The sequence below is a fragment of the Scyliorhinus canicula genome, chromosome 16 (genome assembly GCF_902713615.1).
Source record: "Scyliorhinus canicula chromosome 16, sScyCan1.1, whole genome shotgun sequence".
NCBI classification, from domain to species: Eukaryota; Metazoa; Chordata; class Chondrichthyes; order Carcharhiniformes; family Scyliorhinidae; genus Scyliorhinus; species Scyliorhinus canicula.
The window spans coordinates 124976602-124997032 of NC_052161.1; the positions used below are offsets into that span (position 1 = coordinate 124976602).

General features: G+C 45.9%; 2 protein-coding genes across 4 annotated transcripts; both read left to right on the forward strand.

The window, feature by feature from the left end:
- Nucleotides 1-483: 483 nt before the first annotated feature.
- Nucleotides 484-8349, forward strand: LOC119979624 (translation initiation factor IF-2-like; the record flags this gene model as incomplete). The annotated part of the gene is made up of 2 exons (XM_038822122.1): nucleotides 484-2260; nucleotides 5062-8349. Coding segments are annotated over 2 exons (2004 nt in total), but the record flags the coding sequence as incomplete, so codon positions are not given.
- A 2470-nt stretch (nucleotides 8350-10819) lies between these two features.
- On the forward strand, nucleotides 10820-19738 carry thap3 (THAP domain containing, apoptosis associated protein 3). Of its 3 annotated transcripts, none has more exons than XM_038773547.1 (4): nucleotides 10820-11175; nucleotides 12693-12885; nucleotides 15423-15503; nucleotides 18602-19738. In XM_038773547.1, exons 1-4 carry the CDS (start codon nucleotides 11102-11104, stop codon nucleotides 18920-18922), a joined length of 669 nt encoding a protein of 222 aa, XP_038629475.1. In that variant the 5' UTR covers nucleotides 10820-11101; the 3' UTR covers nucleotides 18923-19738. The 3 variants fall into 3 exon arrangements, with proteins under 3 accessions (XP_038629475.1, XP_038629476.1, XP_038629477.1); XM_038773548.1 differs by having other exon boundaries at nucleotides 15426-15503; XM_038773549.1 differs by having other exon boundaries at nucleotides 11107-11240.
- Nucleotides 19739-20431: the final 693 nt, after the last annotated feature.

Sequence of the window (20431 nt, forward strand, 5' to 3'; positions counted from 1 at the left end):
ATACGTTCAAATAAAAGGAAAGGTTTACATTTCTCTAGCACTCATCGCAATCTCTGGATGCTCCAAAACACTTGGCAGCTAAAACTGTAATGGAAGAAATATGACAGCCAATTTGTGCACAGCTAGGTTCCAGAAGAAATTAATTAATGACCAAATAATCTATCTTTTCATGCTGTTAGTTGAGGGATAAAAAGTAATTAGCATACCAAGGAGAGTTTCCCTGATCCTCTTTGAAATAATGTAATGGGACCTTTTGTTTTCAGGTGAGGGCAGATAGGACTCTGTCCTGTCCAAACTTATGAGTGTGGCATGTCCCTCAGCACTGCCTGAGTATTAACTTAGACAATGTGCTTAAATCACTTGTGTGGGACTTAAACCCCAAGAATGCTACCCTTTGAACCTCAGCTGACTCCTCATTATTCACTGACATGATGTGTGATGTGAAACTGTACAATTGTTTAATGATCTGCTGTCTTTCTCCTTTTTCAGGAGGTGCCTCTACGGGCAAGTTCCAGCCCTCCCAACAGCACAGGCAGCACTGCAGAGAGTGAACCCTGGGATCTCCCGCTCTCTGTCCCAGACACAAATAAAGGCAGAAAAACTTTCACCGGCTTCAAACGGGCCAAACCGTACTCGTTCCTGAAACATCACAAATCAGGCAGCTTCATGCTGCCCCCCTTCAACCGCAGGAAGTCTGAGAAAGTGAAAAGGAGGCATGAGGTGAGGGCAAAGGAGGGCAGCCCAAAGATAGAAGAACTCCAGGTTGAGCAGACAGTCAAGAAGGAGCCATCTAACCCGGCTGCAGAAACTAACCCAGACTCTACTGATCGGGAAGCAGAGGATGCAGCACCATCATCTATTTCACAGCGGCCTCTCGCCCAGGAGCCTCTCGCCCAGGAGCCTCTCGCCCAGCAGCCTCTCGCCCAGCAGCCTCTCGCCCAGCAGCCCCTCGCCCAGCAGCCCCTCGCCCAGCAGCCCCTCGCCCAGCAGCCTCTCGCCCAGCAGCCTCTCGCCCAGCAGCCTCTCGCCCAGGAGCCTCTCCCCCAGGAGCCTCTCGCCCAGCAGCCTCTCGCCCAGGAGCCTCTCGCCCAGGAGCCTCTCGCCCAGCAGCCTCTCGCCCAGCAGCCTCTCGCCCAGCAGCCTCTCGCCCAGCAGCCCCTCGCCCAGCAGCCCCTCGCCCAGCAGCCTCTCGCCCAGCAGCCTCTCGCCCAGCATCCTCTCGCCCAGCAGCCCCTCGCCCAGCAGCCCCTCGCCCAGGAGCCCCTCGCCCAGCAGCCCCTCGCCCAGCAGCCTCTCGCCCAGCATCCTCTCGCCCAGCATCCTCTCGCCCAGCATCCTCTCGCCCAGCATCCTCTCGCCCAGCATCCTCTCGCCCAGCATCCTCGTGCCCAGCATCCTCGTGCCCAGCATCCTCGTGCCCAGCATCCTCGTGCCCAGCATCCTCGTGCCCAGCATCCTCGCGCCCAGCATCCTCGCGCCCAGCATCCTCGCGCCCAGCATCCTCTCGCCCAGCATCCTCTCGCCCAGCATCCTCTCGCCCAGCATCCTCTCGCCCAGCAACCCCTCGCCCAGGAGACTCTCGCCCAGCAGCCTCGCGCCCAGCAGCCTCGCGCCCAGCAGCCTCGCGCCCAGGAGCCCCTGGCCCAGGAGCCCCTGGCCCAGGAGCCTCGCGCCCAGGAGCCCCTTGCCCAGGAGCCTCTCGCCCAGCAACCCCTCGCCCAGCAATCCTTCGCCCAGGAACCTCTCGCCCAGCAGTCGCTCACCCAGGAGCCCCTTGCCCAGGAACCTCTCGCCCAGCAGTCGCTCACCCAGGAGCCTCTCGCCCAGAAGCCTCTCGCCCAGAAGCCCCTCGCCCAGGAGCCCCTCGCCCAGGAGCCTCTCGCCCAGGAGCCTCTCGCCCAGGAGCCTCTCGCCCAGAAGCCTCTCGCCCAGAAGCCTCTCGCCCAGAAGCCTCTCGCCCAGAAGCCTCTCGCCCAGGAGCCTCTCACCCAGGAACCTCTCACCCAGCCGCCCCTCACTCCAGAGCCCCTCACTCCAGAGCCCCTTGTCCAGCATCCACTCGCCCAGGAGCCCCTCACAGACTCTCCAAGCAGCGGTCAGGACAGTCTTTTTCTGCCAACCTCTGTGACAGATGTCATGAATGAGACAATAAAATGTGAGAAAATGGAGCGACAGAGGACCGTTTTCCGCCAGGGAAAGCAGGTTGTGTTCAGGGACGTGGACACAACCGGGAATGATGAGGACATCATGGTGGATTCTGGTAAGTGAACATTTCGAACACCAAATAATTGCCTGCCACAAACTGTTGTACTTGGATGTGCATCTATAATGCAGACTCAATGTGAGCTCCCTGTGACTCGGTTTAATTCCCTTTCCAATGAGGCACTGCGTTGTGCGGACAAGAAATTTTCAGGTTTGATCAGTGGTGCATGCAGGGTTAAAACTGTTCACTTGAGCTAACAAAAGGTCTGTCACCAATGACCCGTAATCATTAATAACTCCATTGCCGTGTTAATGTAAGCCTACTTGTGACACTAATAAAGATTATTATTATTATACTAGTAACAGATTGCAATGAGCATGGCAACAAGCTGACTAATGGACACGGTTAGAGACAGCTCCATTCTGGTGGCAATACTGACAGACCTGTAATCATCAAAACTAGCAACCAACCACCAGGTAGTACTAGTGTCAGCCTCTAAGCACCAGGTTTCTAACTGCCAGGACTAGTGATGGATGATAATCACTAATACTAGTGACACACGTGTACCCACTAGGACTAGTGTCAGAGGATAGCATCCAGAACACCGAGGTACTGGTAATCTCCATGACTTGACCCTAGTTTCGTCAATCTACAATCCTATTTCATTGTTCAAGGAGATATTGTATAGAAATATCACACACCTACAATAAATTGAAATTCTGGGGGCAGTACTCACTATTTATTCCTGATCGGCTCGGGCTCGGTCAATCTCCCTCGTCGAACACTCTACAATCACATGCACAGAATAAACTGCTGTCTGTAGAACTCCCCACATATTAACCCTGTTTCCCAGTGTACACCTTGCAGTGAATTAAATAATGACTTTTGTAATATCTAATACACCTTTCTTTTCCAACATTTCCAAGACTATTTCTTCCTCCCATTACTCTTGAAATGCTGAATGATGTTGGGGTTTGAATCTATTGCTCCCAGATGGCCTTCAATACATCCTGTCCGTTACCATTTCTTCATGTGAGTCTTGATGGTGAGCATCAGAAGGCTAGTGTCCCCAGGCCATGTGGGGCATCCCATCAAGCTTTAATACAACTGTTAAATTTACACTCACTTTCCAGAAGAGAGCATTCTGCTTGATTTTCCCCTGCCTACTTCAGGGATTCTGAGGTGAATTGTAGCTGCCCCTAATGCCACACTTGCTGTGGTCATCAAACTCAACAGTAACAAGGGACCCTCATGATTTGTATGTCTCAGTATCTGCATTTGTAAACTAAGCTATTTCTTCACTGACTAGAAACAGCTACTATGCAGGAGTCCTTTCCAGCTTCCTACTGTTTTAAAAAAAACAAAAAAAACATTTCGAGTACCCATTTTTTTTTACAATTAAGGGGCAATTTAGTATGGCCAATCCACCTATCCTGCACATCTTTGGGTTGTGGGGGTGAGACCCACGCAGACACGGGGAGAATGTGCAAACTCCACACGGACGGTGATCTGGGGCTGGGATCGAACCTGGGACGTCAGCGCCATGTTGAAGGGATTATAGTTGCATTGCAGATTTGAGAAAGCCAAACTGTTTTATGGACTTGTATTCCCTTCAGTTTCAAAGATTAGATCTGATAGTTTCTCATTATCTACCCTGAACTATTTCCTCAGATGGAGGAGTCCAGAATAAAGGCTTAATCTAAAAATTGGAAAAAGGTAAATCGGGGTCAGGATATCAGGAAACACGTTGTCGCTCGAGGGTAGTCCAAATCTGAGTACTGCCCCCAGAATTTCAATTTATTGTAGGTGAAAAGCTGATGAGGCTGGGGTCAACTGAAAATTTCCAACCTGACATCAAGCGGTTTTTGTTGGGCAAGACTATTACGTATAATAAAGATCTAATTAAATGGCAGAACATATTCGAGGGGCTAAATTATGTCTCACTGTCTTCTATCCATCTGTATCTATCTCCATCTCTATCTGCATCTATCTCCATCTATCAATCATACAACCTGAGTCATGCTCGGTCCCGTTCCAAAACAGCAGAACGCCATAGACGTTAAGTGCCACTCGTACTGAGGTAAATAGCAGATTGCTGAATGATCAAACAAGGGGTGCTTTTTTGACCAAGGGACTGAGAAACGCCGATGTCTTTGGTCATGAGTTACAATGAAGTTTGGGGCCACTGTTGACACTGAAGAGGGGCGCCAAGCTTTGCCTTGTTCACATGTTCTTGGCTGTCTGTTATTTAGTTGTAAGCATTTCTTGTACGTCTCAAACCACCAGCTTCCTTCTAAAACTCGGAATTTCCTGACATCCACTTGGTACAAGTTCTGCCCACCTTGCACTACCTCATCCAAATGGTCATTCATCATATGTGCTTACAGCTATAGCTCAGTGGTTGGCACCCTTACCACTAGCCACAAAGTCTGTGGGTCCACTTCCCACTCCAGTGACCTGAGCACAGAATCCAGGCTGACACTCCCATGGCAGTACTGAGGGAGTGGTGCATCATCAGAGATGCCTCGTTTGGATGAGACATCAAACCAAAGCCCCATTGGCCCCCCTCAGGTGGATATAAAAGATTCCAAGGCCTTTATTTCACAGGAGATTGGTGAGTTCGCCCCGAAGACCTGGTTAATGTTTATCCTCGATCAAATAAGTTATCTAGTCATTATCACATTGTTCTTTGTGGGATTTCACTGTGCACCAATTAGCTACTTCTACTCCTATGTTACAAAAATGATCTCTCTGAAAGATGAAAAGTCCTGTGGACATCCTGAGCTTATGAAAAGTGCAAATGCAAATTATTGTTGATCTGATTTGTGATTGACCATTCAATCTTCTTCTTGGAACAGATGATGATTCCTGGGACCTGGTGACGTGTTACTGCATGAAGCCCTTTGCTGGCCGGCCAATGATTGAATGCAACGAGTGCGGTACCTGGATCCATCTGTCCTGTGCCAAGATCCGCAAGTCCAATGTCCCAGAGGTGTATGTCTGTCAAAGGTGTCGAGATTCCAAATACGACATTCGGCGATCGAACCGATCCCGAACCGGCTGCAGAAAGCACTTCCTTGACTGAGGTGTTGAAGTCTTTCTTTCCTTCCTTCTTGGTTTTGTTTTGTTCAGGGGGAAAGCAAGGAGAACTTTGAAATGACAACGGGTCAACAGGAAAAACAAAATAGTTTGATGATGCACTAGTTTGGAGAGTTCCATCTGTTTGCACAGGGGTTGCCTGTTTTTTGACTCTCTGTCTCTCCCTTCGCCCTCTCAGCCCAAGAGATCAAGACAGGTTAAGTCTATCTTTTTGTTCCTGCACCTGGGTAAACCAGCACAAAGGGGATTAGGTGCCTCGGGCTATTTGGGGGAGGAGAGGGAGTGAACCTGTTGACTACTATAAACTGAATTTTCTTTCCCTCTCCTATGGCTCTTACTCTTCATCCCTTGCATCTAAAAGGTCTTGATCCACTAAGGTCTCCAAAGATGACAATAGGAGCCTCATCTGGTGTCTCTCATTTTCCTTTTTGTACAATCCCTACAATGCTTGCTTCTAATGGAGCTGCAAGCAGACACATAGGGCCCTGTGCAATAGACGAAGGCTTCAAACATCAACATTATTGAAAGGAACAAGAAGGGAAAAGGAGATTGTCAGTACCTAGTGGCATTTAATAACATGCAATAAAACCAGATAGTGCTGGAAATACACCACCATTCTGTCAATATCTGAGTCGGTAAAAGTAAGTTAATGTTTCAAGAGTTCTGACCAAGGGTAATGAACCTGCCTTCGCTCTATACGTGTGCTGACTAACTTGCTGTGTATTGCTAGCATTTTCTGATTTTATTTCAGGATAGCCGACATTTTCAGTTTCAAATGACAATATTTACTTTGGTCAAAATGAGAGTAACCAATGCCTTCTGTTTCCTCTGCACTTTTCTTAAACATTGCCGCAATCACAACCCAGGCAAGTCCAACAATTCTTTGCAGAAGCTAGTTGACAAAGGGTTAAAACCCGCTGGGAGAAGTGTGGTAACATTCTCGGTTAATTCGTTGGGGTTGACTGTTGCTATTAAAAGGTTTTGGGTTACACCAACAATTTATTTACAATTTTGCTTTGAATATTTCACTTGAGGAGACCGTCGCAGTTTCTATGCCTGAAATTCAGTATTTTAAACCAAACTTAGTACTGCAGCTAGAAGGAGGAAAGAAAATCCTTAAGTGCCAGGACTGCGGCGCTTAAATTTAAAATGATCAGTTCTTTAGCTCTCGGTCTCCTCTACTCAGCCTCTTCTATGCACCTGAGCAATTGTTTTACGAGCTGTTCAAAGATCTGGACAGAGAATTCTGCTAAAAAGTCAGCAATCCAGATTCTTTGGTGGTGGGCGGTTGGAATCCTATCCATTACTTTAAGTCTTTTTGATCCAAACTTGGCACCATGTGCAATACATTGAGGACAGTAATCTGAAAGCCTAAACTGAAGAGTTGGGTGAGGGCTGAAGGAGATCACCTTCGTCCCCCTGTGCCACCTTCTATTCCTTACTCTGCACGTCACGATACATGAAGATATTGTGGACACGTTGACAGTAAGGAACATGATTATGCTTCCCAAGGTGTGCCGCACCCATTCAATGGACCTCTTGTGTGGCGGGTTAAATGTTCTGTGGTGATGTCACTTCAGTTGGACAACCTCTTGTGGGTCACCTGTCTGTTTCATGCACAACGTGTGACTAAGCATTGGAATGGATGCAGACACTATTGTTTTGTGCGTCATTAACCTAGAGTCTTCATCATTTTGACCCCTTCCACAGAAATAAGTTGTGGGGAGAAGAGGTGGTATCCCCATTCAACCGTCCAACGTTGTATATTGTAAAATATATATTGCCATAAAAATATTGCTGATGTATTTTTGTTCTCAAATGTCTTATCCCATCAATATTTGCCAAGTTGGTTCTCCTCAATTTGATGTTTCGCAGTGACAGGAAAGAACTCAGTACATGGAATAAGAAGCCTTTCACTTGTCTTCCTTTCCACGCTCTTCCCCTCCTCAAATTATTCTCTTTCCCCTTTAACCAAGGGTTACCTTGGTTCCAGGTTACCTCAAACCAGCAATATTTTCTTCTCTTCTGCAACAATTGGCTTTTGGAGGTGATAGGTTAGAGACATAGCAAGCACTTACAAAAATGTCTGACAATCAAGCAGCATCCCCATCACCACCATCAAACGCAAGGAGTTAATTGGCCTCCTCAGCCACCCAAATTCAAATAATAGAAATGTAATCTTGCTGTCGAGAAATGATTTTGACCTATTTTCCCTCTAGCAAGAGTATGCAATCTTGTGGTCTCTCACTTGTCGATAAACAGTTACCCTTCAAATTTTCTACATGGGTGGAGGGGAGAAGGGGAAAGATAGAAGTGGTGGGGTAGCAAGATGCAGCCTAGCGTGCATGTAAAATTACCATCAGAAAGCAGCCAGGATTCCCATTTTTGATCAATATCCTGTGATTCCTGATGGGAACATGTGGACACTGAGTGAGGGCAGAATCATGCTCAACTTACTAACCACAGTGAATTAACTGGTTGACACATACTTTCAAGACACATGTATGAAGAACAGCTGCTGGGACCAGCAAGGGAAGGATGACTTCCCTGTGGAACTGGAGAGTCGCTCTCTTCAGAAGAGGAGAAAAACCTTAGCCACCATCGGTCAACCTAACCTCCAAAAGGCCCTGGATATCCATCCTATGTAAAATAACAATTAAAACATTGGTAATCTGATCTTCATTACATACTCAAAGCTCTCTCTGTCTCTAGCCTATTCTTTTGAGGAATGCTTGTCTTTTGACTTTTAAATTATTTTATTGAAAATGAGGGTGAATTGTTATTTTACAAAGCAGCGTTGTGATATTTCAAGCACCAGTGTTGCTCTTGCTCCTGACGGGAATATCTGCTCAAGATCATCAAGAACATGTAATAAGTCTCTGACTCTGAAACTGTGTTCAGTGATGTTGCCAGGAATGTTGGACTGTCTCCTTGGAAGGATCGTTAAAGTGGAACAAAGAAAACCTTGTTTCTGTGAAACTTTGTACATGTATATCGGAAGTTATTTTGTAAATAAAGATTTAACTATTGGTATTTTAAATAATAAACCTGCTGTAACTTATTTCCCCACCTATCTTCTGCACTTCAGGATATAAAAGACATTGATAAAGTGCAGAATGGGTTGATACAGAGAGATATATTTCTCATCAAGAATCCAGGTCAGGTATGGAACAGTTAGATGTAGAGTAGACTTTGTATGCCCCAACCTCAGAACAATGCCCCCTGCTGAAGTACTGAGATATTTTCTGGATGGCCATGACTGAATAATTTGAATAGTTTCTATTGCCATTCTTTGTTGCTACCCAGTGAACCCCCGTTCAGGGCCCCAGCCCTCAAAGAGCTCAATATTCACAGCCTAATTCGTAGAATAACCAGATTGCTTCATACAGCAGAAAATAAAGGGCACCAGAATGTAATTGGTGCTGGGATTGATAAAATGACTGCAGGAAGAAGTAGTAGTCTATTCTTTGTTCAGCTCACGTGAGGTAGGTCATTGCGGCTCCAAGAGCCATTCCATCCGTGGGTTGGCACTCCAGCGCGGATGGTGTGCTACATTATCCGGGTCACTGTCATTTGGGCGAGACTTTTAACTGAGGTACAATCTGTCGATTCAGGTAGACATTAAAGCGTTTTAACATAGAGTTCTCCCTGATGGCCTGACCATTTGTTCCTCAATATGTACCATCAAACTATTCATTTATCTCATTACAGTATGTGGAGCCTTGCTGTACACCAATTGGTCATCAATACCATGGTTCCTGCACTAGTGCCATGTTGAAATGTCCTGAGGATGTGAAAAAACAAAAGAACAAAGAAAGATGCTATTAAAATGCAAATGTGTTCTTTCTTTTGGAAACGGGAAGGGATGACAGTTCCAGAGAATGGAGCCATGGTATCAGAAAGCAAAGGGCATAGGGAATGTGTAGAACTAGTGCTGTGGGCAGTGTCAAGTAGGGATATAAAGTTAAAGGAAGAATGGTAGCTCAAATGTATGGAAATATTTAAAGATGAGGAAAAAAGATATTGCAATTGTTGTGATAGTGGAAGCCAGTGACACTCTGAGGTGACCGTCCAGGCAAACAGATTCTAGATGAGTTGCATTTGGTGAAAGATAGAAGAGGAACTAAGGGAGCAATAGAGGAACCCAATATAAATAAATAAATTCTGGACAAGCAACATTAGTAGAGAGGGTAAAAGTTAACATTTCAGGTGGAGAATCTAGTGCTGTATTGAGAGATTGGTGTTGTTCTTCGAACTTCCATTGAGCTTCAATGAAATGGTGGAGGATGCCAAGAATGAAGAAGTAAGAATGGGAGTGGGGAAGAGAATTAAAATGGGAAGCTTGGTCAAGCTTGAGGAATTAATAAATTGAGGCCTTTGTCAGAATAATCACCCAACCTCTGTTTGGACCTTGCAATGCGGTCTTCTAGACTGCATGCCTCGATTCAGGGATGGCATCTACTGAGGGTTATGGATTTCTGCCACGGGTCTTCATGTGACTGAACCGGTTGTCTCCAAACCCACAGAACTTTCCTGGATGTCCATGAGGTAGCACGGGAATTGCTTCCTTTTCTTTCCTCCTCTGCTGCCGCTCGGCCTCCTCATTAAGACATTGTGACCCCGAGCATGAAGGAGCTCCCCAGTGACCTGCCAATTTTGTGACCTGGTGGTGTCCATGCACCATGTTTATGTTTTGTGTCCTAGGTTGCATTCCCTATTTGGTTTCTTGACAACGTTGTTGTTGAGGTTTTGTTTGCACTTCAGCCCCACGCTCCTGATCTACGGGCATCCGGGGTGGGGGGGGGGGGGGCAGGGAAGGCGGAGGACCTCCTCATGAACCTGCACCTGGCCAAACTTGCCATAAAAAGGTCCAGGCAGCAGGCGACCGAGGGGGTCATCCAACCTACTGTCCCTCTTCCGCAGCCTCATTCGCAGCCAGGTGTCCCTGGAAAGGGAGCACGCGGTGTCCCGATGGGCACTGCAGGGGTGGGACTGCTTTATTGGCCCCGATTTCCACATCTTGGTTTGATGGTTCTTAAGTTTCCGTTCCCTCTTTATTCCCTTTGGGCTGAGCTCCGTTTGTTCTTTGGGAGCGGCCCGGTTTTTAAATTGTCCACTGGATTCCAATGGAATTGTGTTCTTCCATTTAGTTGACTGGGCCCCAAAAAAGGTACAGACCACTTCATGGACAACCGGTTGCCACCTTGAGCAAGTGGTAACAAGACCCTCCCAGCCATTAACTTCAAGGAGAGCTTCAAAGTGTCTTTGCAAGGTTTTATACCTCCTCTCTTGGAATTCTGGCCACCTGAGAATTGGGGGGAAAAAAACAGGACCTGGTTGGGAAGAAACTGTTCCTTCAAAAAAAGGTGTACTTTGTCCATCCAACCCTTCCCCACAGCAGCCAAGCCAATTCAATGCACCTGCATGTGACGTCACCACGCACGCCGTGACCACGCCCACCGTACGCACTGAAGTGTCACCGAGCTTCCCCGCCCCCCTCGGAAAACAATCCCAGCAGCGCTTGCGGTAAAAGGGCTCACACCTAGGAGAATTTTAAAATATATATATATATGTGTGTGCAGTATTCAATCTTCCTCCGTAAATTAAACGCGCGAGGAGCTCCTTCGACCGCAGTTTGGATTTTTAAAACCTGCCATCCTAATCTCTGCATTTTTCGGCTGGTCGGATGTGTTGGCTGTGCCGCCAAGCAACGGCGCCATTTTGTTGTGAGGGGTCGCGGCGGGCCGGGTGTTGCCGCGAGGCCGCCATTATTGTGGGGGGCAGAAGCGGGGCTGGGTCATGCCTAAGTCGTGTGCTGCCTATAACTGTACCAACAGGTACAGCAGCAAAAACAAGGAGCTCACCTTCCACAGGTAAATCAGCCAGGTGCCTCACCATGTCAACATATGCTGGGATTGAACAGTCATGGTACAAAATAGTAAGACCTTTTCACATCAATCAATATCAATAATTGATGTACACCAGTACTGTTTATCACCATCATCCCATCTGGGGCAAGTAACTCTCACCTGTCTCCCAGGTAAATCTGACAGGGAGCCCGAACAGAGAATGCAGGGGAAAATACGGTGGGCCTGGCAGCATCTGTGGAGAGAGAGAGAGACAAGAGTTAATGTTTCGAGTCCAATGCCACTCTTCTTCCAACAGTCCCATTGGCCAAAAACTTTAACCCTGTTTCTCTCCCTCCACAGATGCGGCCAGAACTGCTTGAGTTTTTCCAGCACTTTGGTTTTTTTTCCAAACTCCAGCATCTGCACTATTTTACTGTTATATATGTACTGAGAGTGAAAGGTTATTTCATATCCATAACTAATCAGTGTGTATCGATAAATATCATAACTGCCAACAGCATATTGGGGACTGGTAACTCACCTGTCAACAGGTAACTCAGACAGGGACCCAGAAAATCAAAGTATATGCTGAATAGTCATTTTTTGAAAGACAAAATATGATAATTTTATATAAATAATTCGTCAACTAATGTGTTAAAGCAATGGTATAACTTCTCAATAGCACAAGTAGCTCATGTCACTGATAAATAAGCCAGTGGTCCTGAATATTACTAATCAAAAGTTGCATATATTGAGAATTAGGTCGTTTCATATAATTATTTTATGCAGTATTATGATCTGGCCTGCACGCCCTGAAAAGGGGTTGGAAGCAGACTAAATCGTAAATTTCAAAATAATTTTTTAAATATATACTCAATGAGGGCAAATCTGTAGTGTAATGGGAAAGATTGGGGGAGTGGAACTAATTGGATAACTTTTTCAAAGTGCAGGCGCAGCCAGGATGGGAAAAATGGCCTCTTTTTTGGCTTGTATGATTCAATGAATTAATGAGTAAAAATACAATATAGCTACTAACAGTGTGAGTGGCTTTGAAACTGAGAAGGAGCAGCCTTTTATGTAAATACATAATTAATCAATTAATTATTTAACAATAATTTATAACACTTCTGAGACAAAGAGCCTACCTTCCACAGGTCAGTCAGCCTGGATTGTCGAAGATTAATAATGTATGTACTGAGGGTGAGCAGCCACTGATGTAATTAATTAATTTGTAAACTATCAACATCAGGAAGTGGGGAGTTAAACTTCCATAGGTCACTCAGCCAGGAGCCCAGAATCATGATTACCGTAGATCCTGAGAGTTGGTAGCGAGTTACATAATTAATATGAGAGACTCCCTTGGAAATGAGACAAATAATATGGGGTGGCTATAACATGCTGTGAGGGGGATAACTTGGTACAGAAGTTGGGAGGGAGAAGGAGCTAACCCGGTCTCCGATACGTGGCAGGAGGAGACTGCAGACTTGCTGTTTAACATTGGGCTTTGTTTCTTTCCTTGATGTTCTTTCACTGTTACTCAGGTTTCCCTTCAGTAAGCCGGACTTATTAAAACAGTGGATGAACAATGTTGGAAGAGCAGAGTTCAAACCCAACCAACACACAGTCATTTGCTCGGAGCATTTCAAACCAGAGTGTTTCAACACTTGGGGCAACCGAAAAAATCTGAAGCATAATGCTGTACCCACGGTTTTCCGCTACTCAGAGATTGTGAAGGTACAGTATGAATGTAATTCTAGCCTCTCGCGCAGTCCCAATTTTAATTGCTCCACCAGTGGTGACCATGCACAGATTCGAAGCTCTGGAATTTACTCTCTAAACCTGTTTATCTCTTCACCTCCATTTTCTCCTTGAAGGTACCCCACAGTAGGGGCAGCATGGTGGTACAGTGGTTAGCATTGCTGCCTCACGGCACCAAAATCCCAGGTTCAATCCCGGCTCGGGTCACTGTCCGTGTGGAGTTTGCACTTTCTCCCCGTGTCTGCGTGGGTTTCGCCTCCACAACCCAAAGATGTGCAGGGTAGGTGGATTGGCCACGCTAAATTGCCTCTTAATTAGAAAAAAATGAATTAGGTACTCTAAATTTATAAAAGAAAAGATACCCCTCAGTGGTTAGCATTATTGCTTCACAGCGCCAGGGACCCGGGTGCGATTCCTGGCTTGGGTCACTGTCTGTGCGGAGTCTGCACGTTCTCCCCGTGTCTGCGTGGGTTTCCTCCGGGAGCTCCGGTTTCCTCCCACAAGTCCAGAGACGTGTTTGTTGGCGAATTGGACATTCTGAATTCTCCCTCCGTGTACATGAACAGGAGCCGGAGTGTGGCGACTAGGGGACTTTCACAGTATCTTCATTGCAGTGTTAATGTAAGCTTAGTTGCGACACAAATAAAGATTGTTATTAAAACTATGTCGCCACCTGTCCTAATATCACCTGTACAAATCGGTGTACAATCCTGTTTGATAATGTTTCCCTGAAATGATCTGGGATGTTTCAAATACGTTGTACACATTCAAGTTTTTGAAGTAGAGACGGGTGTGGAGGGGCTGGGTGGCTCAAGGGAGTGAAAACAAGCCTTTCACCTCTGGGACCTTTTATAATTTAAACTCCATGAGGTGAAAGCTTCCGCTGGCTGCAAGGGTCCTGAGGGAAATGAAGTTGGTTGTCTCAACCCAGTCCCCAAGAGGCCCATTGCGAGTCTGTCGAGGGCAGATGTGCAGAAATGAGTGCTTCACTGAGCCTGGGGGGTGCTGAGGCAGCAGAACAGAGGGATGCTGGATTCTGCATTGGCAATGTAGCCCAGAGTGTTCAATCTTGTTGCTGACAACTCTGATGAGAGATTTTGCCATTTTTTTATATCTCAGTGTCCTGTGGAATGGTTGCCTCTCTCTCGGCAGTCCCACCTATCACCCTTCAATGACTATTGTAAATGTATTGTGTGAGGATAGACAGGGATGGTGGGGGTGGGGTGGGGTGATGATGCTGAGACGGGGGAATGTGCAAACTCCATTAGGACAGTGACTCAGGTGCTGTGACTGAACCTTGATCCTCCACGCCGTAGGCAGCAGTGCTAACCACTGTGCCACCGTGCTGCCCCAATCGGTAGCTTTTATATTAAAACAAACTTTATTCTTAACACAGGATTAAACACATTAAAATCGCAGAAAATAGCTTTTCAATTAACATTTAAACAACTCCTAAAATAAAAGGAAACCCTTTTAACCACTAACTTATCGTCTCTATCTCAAATTAAACAAAGCACATTACAGGTCAAAAAACCACTGGTGAATAAAGTTAGCAAACACATGGTTACTTCCGGTACACTGGGTATAGAGATTTCTTGAAAATACTGCTTGAAGAACGAAAGAGAGTCCCTTTCAGGAAACAGCCTGCAGATTCTTCTGTCTTTGGTAGACTACTGCTTAACCTGACAGTCTTTGGCAAAAGCTGCCGCCCAATTTAAAGCTCCTAGCAGACTCCAAGCTAAACTTCCTGGGTCAGACCCGGCTCCTCCCATTAATCACATCATCTTTATCCCACTTAGATCGCCTGACATGCTTACCTAAGTCTAAACACAATGTGTCGAATTACCTACTCTCCAGGGAATCTCCAACAATCATAACAAAATTCCACTAGGCCATATGTAGGTAAACAATTACATGGTTGGATTGAATGATGATCTCATGTTTATGACATCTTAATTGCACCTTTTGCAAACACAGAGACGGCCTGTAAGTTAAACCAGAATTTAAAAAACAATTACTGCAATAACATATATATATATATATATATATATATATACATATGAAAATCTGAAAATTGCTTATTGTCACAAGTAGGCTTCAAATAAAGTTACCGTGAAAAGCCCCTAGTTGCCACATTCCGGAGCCTGTTCAGGGAGGCTACGGGAATGGAACCGTGCTGCTGGCCTGTCTTGGTCTGCTTTAAAAACCAGCTCTTTATCCCTGTGCTAAACCATATAAAATATATATATAGAAATATATAACCCAGGCTTTTAATAACATTACTGCAACATATATATATATATATATATATACTAATATATATATATACATATATAATACATATAAATGTTTTACATTCATCAGAAGTGAAGAATGTGTTTTTGTAAGGTGCCTAGAGAATGACAGTGCCTGTGGAATCCACTTCTGAGTCAATCATTACGTCTGTGAGATTTTGCACAATGATCCTGTAGCTAAAGATATGGTTCAAGATGTGATCTTGTTTGTTATTTCAGCAGAGACATCGGGCAAGGAAAAAGTTGAAAATGTCCACAGATATAACAACTCCTGAAGTAACTGAGGAAAAGGTGGAGACGGTAGGTATTTGGTTTAGATGGAGCATTTCAACCCAAGAGTGTTTTGACACTCGGAGGAGTCAAATACTCATCCAGGAGGGGAAACAATACTCAGATTTGATTCTGTGCAGTGGTAGCACTGTCATCCCTTTGAACCAGAAAGTCATGGGTTTAAGTCTCATTCCAAAGATTTTAGAATCCAGGATGACACTCCAGTATTGTACAGGAGAGGGCGCTGCACTGTCAGAGGTGTAGTCTCCGAGATGAGGTGCCTTCACTCTGTTGGCCAATAATTACCCCTCAACCATTGTCATTGAAAGGAAATATTTTGGTTATTATCACAGTGCTGTTTGTGGGATCTTGCTGTGTACAAATTGGCTGCCACATTTCCAACATTACGCATTTGAGGTCTGGTGGACATGAAGCGCAGCACATAAATGAAAGCCTTTCTTTACTTGTTTTAACTCACGGTGTGCCACACCAGGGTGCCTGCTGAGGATTCTCCACACTGTGAACTAGTCACACCAGCTATGCCATCGAGGGAGATTCCAAGCAAAGGCTTAATGGGGAAGGGAGAGCAATCTGAAAGTGTGGGTCCCTATTGTTCGTCCTTGTGCTGGGCACAGCTGCAGCAACAAACTCAGGCAGCTTGGTTCTATGTACACTTTAAATCCTTTCCCATTAGTTTACCTGTTTGAATATTGCGGGCTCTGTTTAGCTGACATCTCATTGGTGGATAAATTCTGTTACACCTGATCGTGGGTGTATTCATGTGAACACGATTTACCTCTGATATCCGGTGGCTAGTCACATTATTACAGTGCTCTAATTCATTTTTTTTTTTTAAATTTAGATTACCCAATTATTTTTTCCAATTAAGGGGCAATTTAGCGTGGCCAATCCACCTACTCTGCACATTTTTGGGTTGTGGGGGCGAAACCCACGCAGACACGGGGAGAATGTGCAAACTCCACACGGACAGTGACCCAGAGCCGGGATCGAACCTGGGACCTCAGCGCCGTGAGGCGGTTGTGCTAACCACTAGGCCACCGTGCTGCCCTAGTACTCTTAATTCATAATAAGCAAGTTCGTCCTCTGTGGTGTCATGTTTTCACATTACATGCAATCACAGAAACAAGGGAATTCAACCCAATGGTCCATGCCAGTGCTTATGCACCTTACCTCCAAACCCTCTTCATCTCGCCCAGTCAGCGCATTCTGCTGTCATTTTCCCCTTATTTAACTTGCCCTTAAATGTATCAATGTTATTCATGTCATTTTAGCTGATCGTATATTATATATCCTCCAAAATCCATTGAGTGAGGCTGCTGAATTATGTCAAATGCGCCTTTTGAATTCTTGTCCCCTGCGAGATTAAGCGAAAGTTTATTTCACTTTCAGCAGCCAAAGACGCGAGGAACCCTTCATTCCACGTGGCGGGGCTGGATTTAAACACAGCTTCCAAGGATGCAAAAGGCACTATTGTTTTTAGTTCCACTCTGTCCTGCAGCCTTGTTTAAATTGCAGTCATTGCTTAGTATAGACTTTTTTTAAAAAAATTTAGATTACCCAATTATTTTTTCCAATTAAGGGGCAATTTAGCGTGGCCAATCCACCTACTCTGCACATTTTTGGGTTGTGGGGGCGAAACCCACGCAGACACGGGGAGAATGTGCAAACTCCACACGGACAGTGACCCAGAGCCGGGATCGAACCTGGGACCTCAGCGCCGTGAGGCGGTTGTGCTAACCACTAGGCCACCGTGCTGCCCCTTAGTATAGACTCTTAACACCCACCTTGCTTAGTGGCAATTCGACGGCCTTAAGTACCCGAAAGATAATAGAGCGTCATTGGAGATCTTAAACGTGATACTGTGGATGCTGGAAATCGGAAACAGAAAGTAGAAAATGCTGGAAATACTCAGCAGGTCCGGAGACATCTAATCATAATAATCTTTATTGTCACAAGTAGGCTTACATTAACACTGCAATGAAGTTACTGTGAAAAGCCCCTAGTCGCCACACTCCAGCACCTGTTCGGGTACACGGAGGGAGAATTCAGAATCTCCAATTCACTTAATCATCTGGAATTGAACCCCGGTGCCTAGCGCTGTGAAGCAACAGTGTTAACCACCGTGCCGCCCTGCAAGAGAGAAAAAAACAATGTTTAATGTTTCAGATCAGAGATCTTTCTTCACAAGGTGTTATTTACATATTACTGACATATTGATTTAAATGCATCCTAAAAAGGTGCAAAATAGTGAGTGAACACATTGTTTCTCCCGGAAATAAGCGATGCATTTAATACCTCACAAATGGCAACTTCGAAGTTGACAGTGATGTGATTGGTTAATGTTATTTAAAAAATAAATTTAGAGTACCCAATTCTTTTTTTCCCCAAATATGGGACAATTCTAGGGCTGGTTTAGCTCAGTGGGCTAGACAGCTGGTTTGTGATGCAGAACAAGGCCAGCAGCGTGGGTTCAATTCCTGTACCAGCTTAACTGAACAGGCGCCAGAATGTGGCGACTAGGGGCTTTTCACAGTAACTTCATACTTGTGACAATGAAAGGTTATTATTATTGTTATTTAGTGTGGCCAATTCATCTACACAGCACATCTTGGGGCCGTGGGGATGAGACTCACACAGGCACGGGGAGAATATGCAAACTCCACATGGACAATGACCCGGGGCTGGGATCGAACCTGGGCCCTCGATGCCGAAACAGCGGCGCCAACCACTGTGCCACCATGTGATTGGTTAATGGTTGGTGCTGTTAATCCAATAGAAGTGAATGAAGTGTTGGGGACTGTCTGTGTAAATTAATGCAATGTGATGTAAGTTTTATTACTGAGCCTCCAAGATCCCAGTGCACCCCGGTTGGGTGCTCCCAGATTAAGGACACGGTATTCATACCATTGGAATCATAAGGAGGGAGGGTCACGCACCTCTGCAGGGGGCAAGTGGCCATGCATGATTTCAAGGGACCACGTGTCATGCACCTCTGCAGGGGTGTGAGTTGGTCACCCGTGACGGCGGGAGAGCATGTGGTCATGTGTGTCAGCCCGGTTGATGAGCATTTATTACAATAGCTCAGTCTCCGCTTTCTTTTCCCTCAGGTGCCCCTGCCCGCTCTTAGCGTAGGAGAAGAGAACTCTGTGCTAGCAAGTCCAGAGAAAGGTGCTCCGCCCGAGGGCACTGCTGACCACACTTATGCTGCTACCAACCTGGGCATGATGAAGAAGAGGCTGTTTTCGGCCCTGGAGAAGAACGAGAAGCTGAGGAAACGGCTGAAGGTAAAGCAGGAGGAGATGAGGAGGATGATGAAGAAGTGGCAAGCGGTGAAGGACGAGCTGGAGGACCTGAGAGCCAAGAGTCTGTTGACAGCCAGCGGACTGAACCTCGCAGGCATAACCCAGCTACAGCGCTGTATGAACTAAGTCACTGATTGTTTGGAGGACAATGAGGTGGTGAGTGAGGGGACAACTTGCAGAGTCGCCATGTGGTCCACAAGTTAAAACTGGCAATGCAAACAAACGGCAGCAAATGAACAGTTTAACGGTGGAAGTACAGACAGTCGCTCTTAATCCAGAAGTGATGGCAGGGATGTAAATCAAGCTGGTCGCACCACGACTTGTCAACCCCCCCACCCCTCCATGGTTGTAACCTGCCCCCTCCCTACTCCACCCCATGGTTGGAACCTGCCACGTTGTCCTTCGGATCCCAGGAAGCTTCTCAGCAATGGAGGCAAAACAAATTCTAACTGTGGACTGCCGCAGGCCACCATGAGTCAGGGGAGAGACCTGTGATGACAGCACGCTTGGGATCACGAGTCACATGACCTTTTTGGACTGCATTGTTTGTCAGTAAGAAGCCTTGACATTTAAATTGTGCCGTGCTTGCCGTGCCAGAAATCAGGTTTACTTTATGTGTGAGGTGCCTGATGCCCAAACGGTCAGTTCCTTTATTGCTCTTGTGTATTATCTCCCAGTTTAATTCCTTCTGCAGGCTCCTGCGCTGTTAATGTATAGCAGCAAACCCCTCGGGTATTGACTAGTAGCAGTAAGGAAATCTCTACATTGTACATCAGTTCAAGGTACAGATACCAAGCAGTTTAGCTGGGCCTATGTTTTTTAATTGCGATCTACTGTACTGTCGCTGGTATCAATCGTGTTGGAACACGATTTGGATGCTGTCTAGTGCCATCCAGATCAAACTTAATGAAGAATAAACTCTTTCTATATTGTCCTTATAAATGCTGCTGACAGGCCAGTTGCCTAGGTCCTGGTGTTCTGTATCTGGGACGTGAATTCAAACCAAGCCCAGATTAATAGGCTGAAAGACTCCTCTAATTGCAGGCTCCAGCTAGTCCACCTTGAACAGTGATCTACAGCAAAAACTGCCCCAAACTTAGCAAGAGTTCCACGCTAAGCTGTTACATTTACTGTGAAAGGCCATCAGACAAGGATGATTATTGTACAAAACTTATCAGATTGGTGCAATTGGGGTAGTCTATCAGGATCTGCACCGTACATATACCCAGTGTACCAGGAGCTGTACTCTGTATATACCCAGTGGACCAGGAGCTGTACTCTGTATATACCCAGTGTACCAGGAGCTGTACTCTGTATATACCCAGTGTACCAGGAGCTGTACTCTGTATATACCCAGTGTACTAGGAGCTGTACTCTGTATATACCCAGTGTACCAGGAGCTGTACTCTGTATATACCCAGTGTACCAGGAGCTGTACTCTGTATATACCCAGTGTACCAGGAGCTGTACTCTGTATATACCCAGTGTACCAGGAGCTGTACTCTGTATATACCCAGTGCACCGGGAGCTGTACACTGCATATACCCAGTGCACCGGGAGCTGTACACTGCATATACCCAGTGCACCGGGAGCTGTACACTGCATATACCCAGTGTACCAGGAGCTGTACTCTGT

Coding starts and splice junctions, on each gene's coding strand:
- thap3 (XM_038773547.1), top strand. CDS start 11,102: ATGCCTAAGTCGTGTGCTGCCTATAACTGTACCAACAGGTACAGCAGC. Junction 11,176..12,692: donor AAGGAGCTCACCTTCCACAG/GTAAATCAGCCA, acceptor ACTGTTACTCAG/GTTTCCCTTCAGTAAGCCGG. Junction 12,886..15,422: donor GCTACTCAGAGATTGTGAAG/GTACAGTATGAA, acceptor TTGTTATTTCAG/CAGAGACATCGGGCAAGGAA.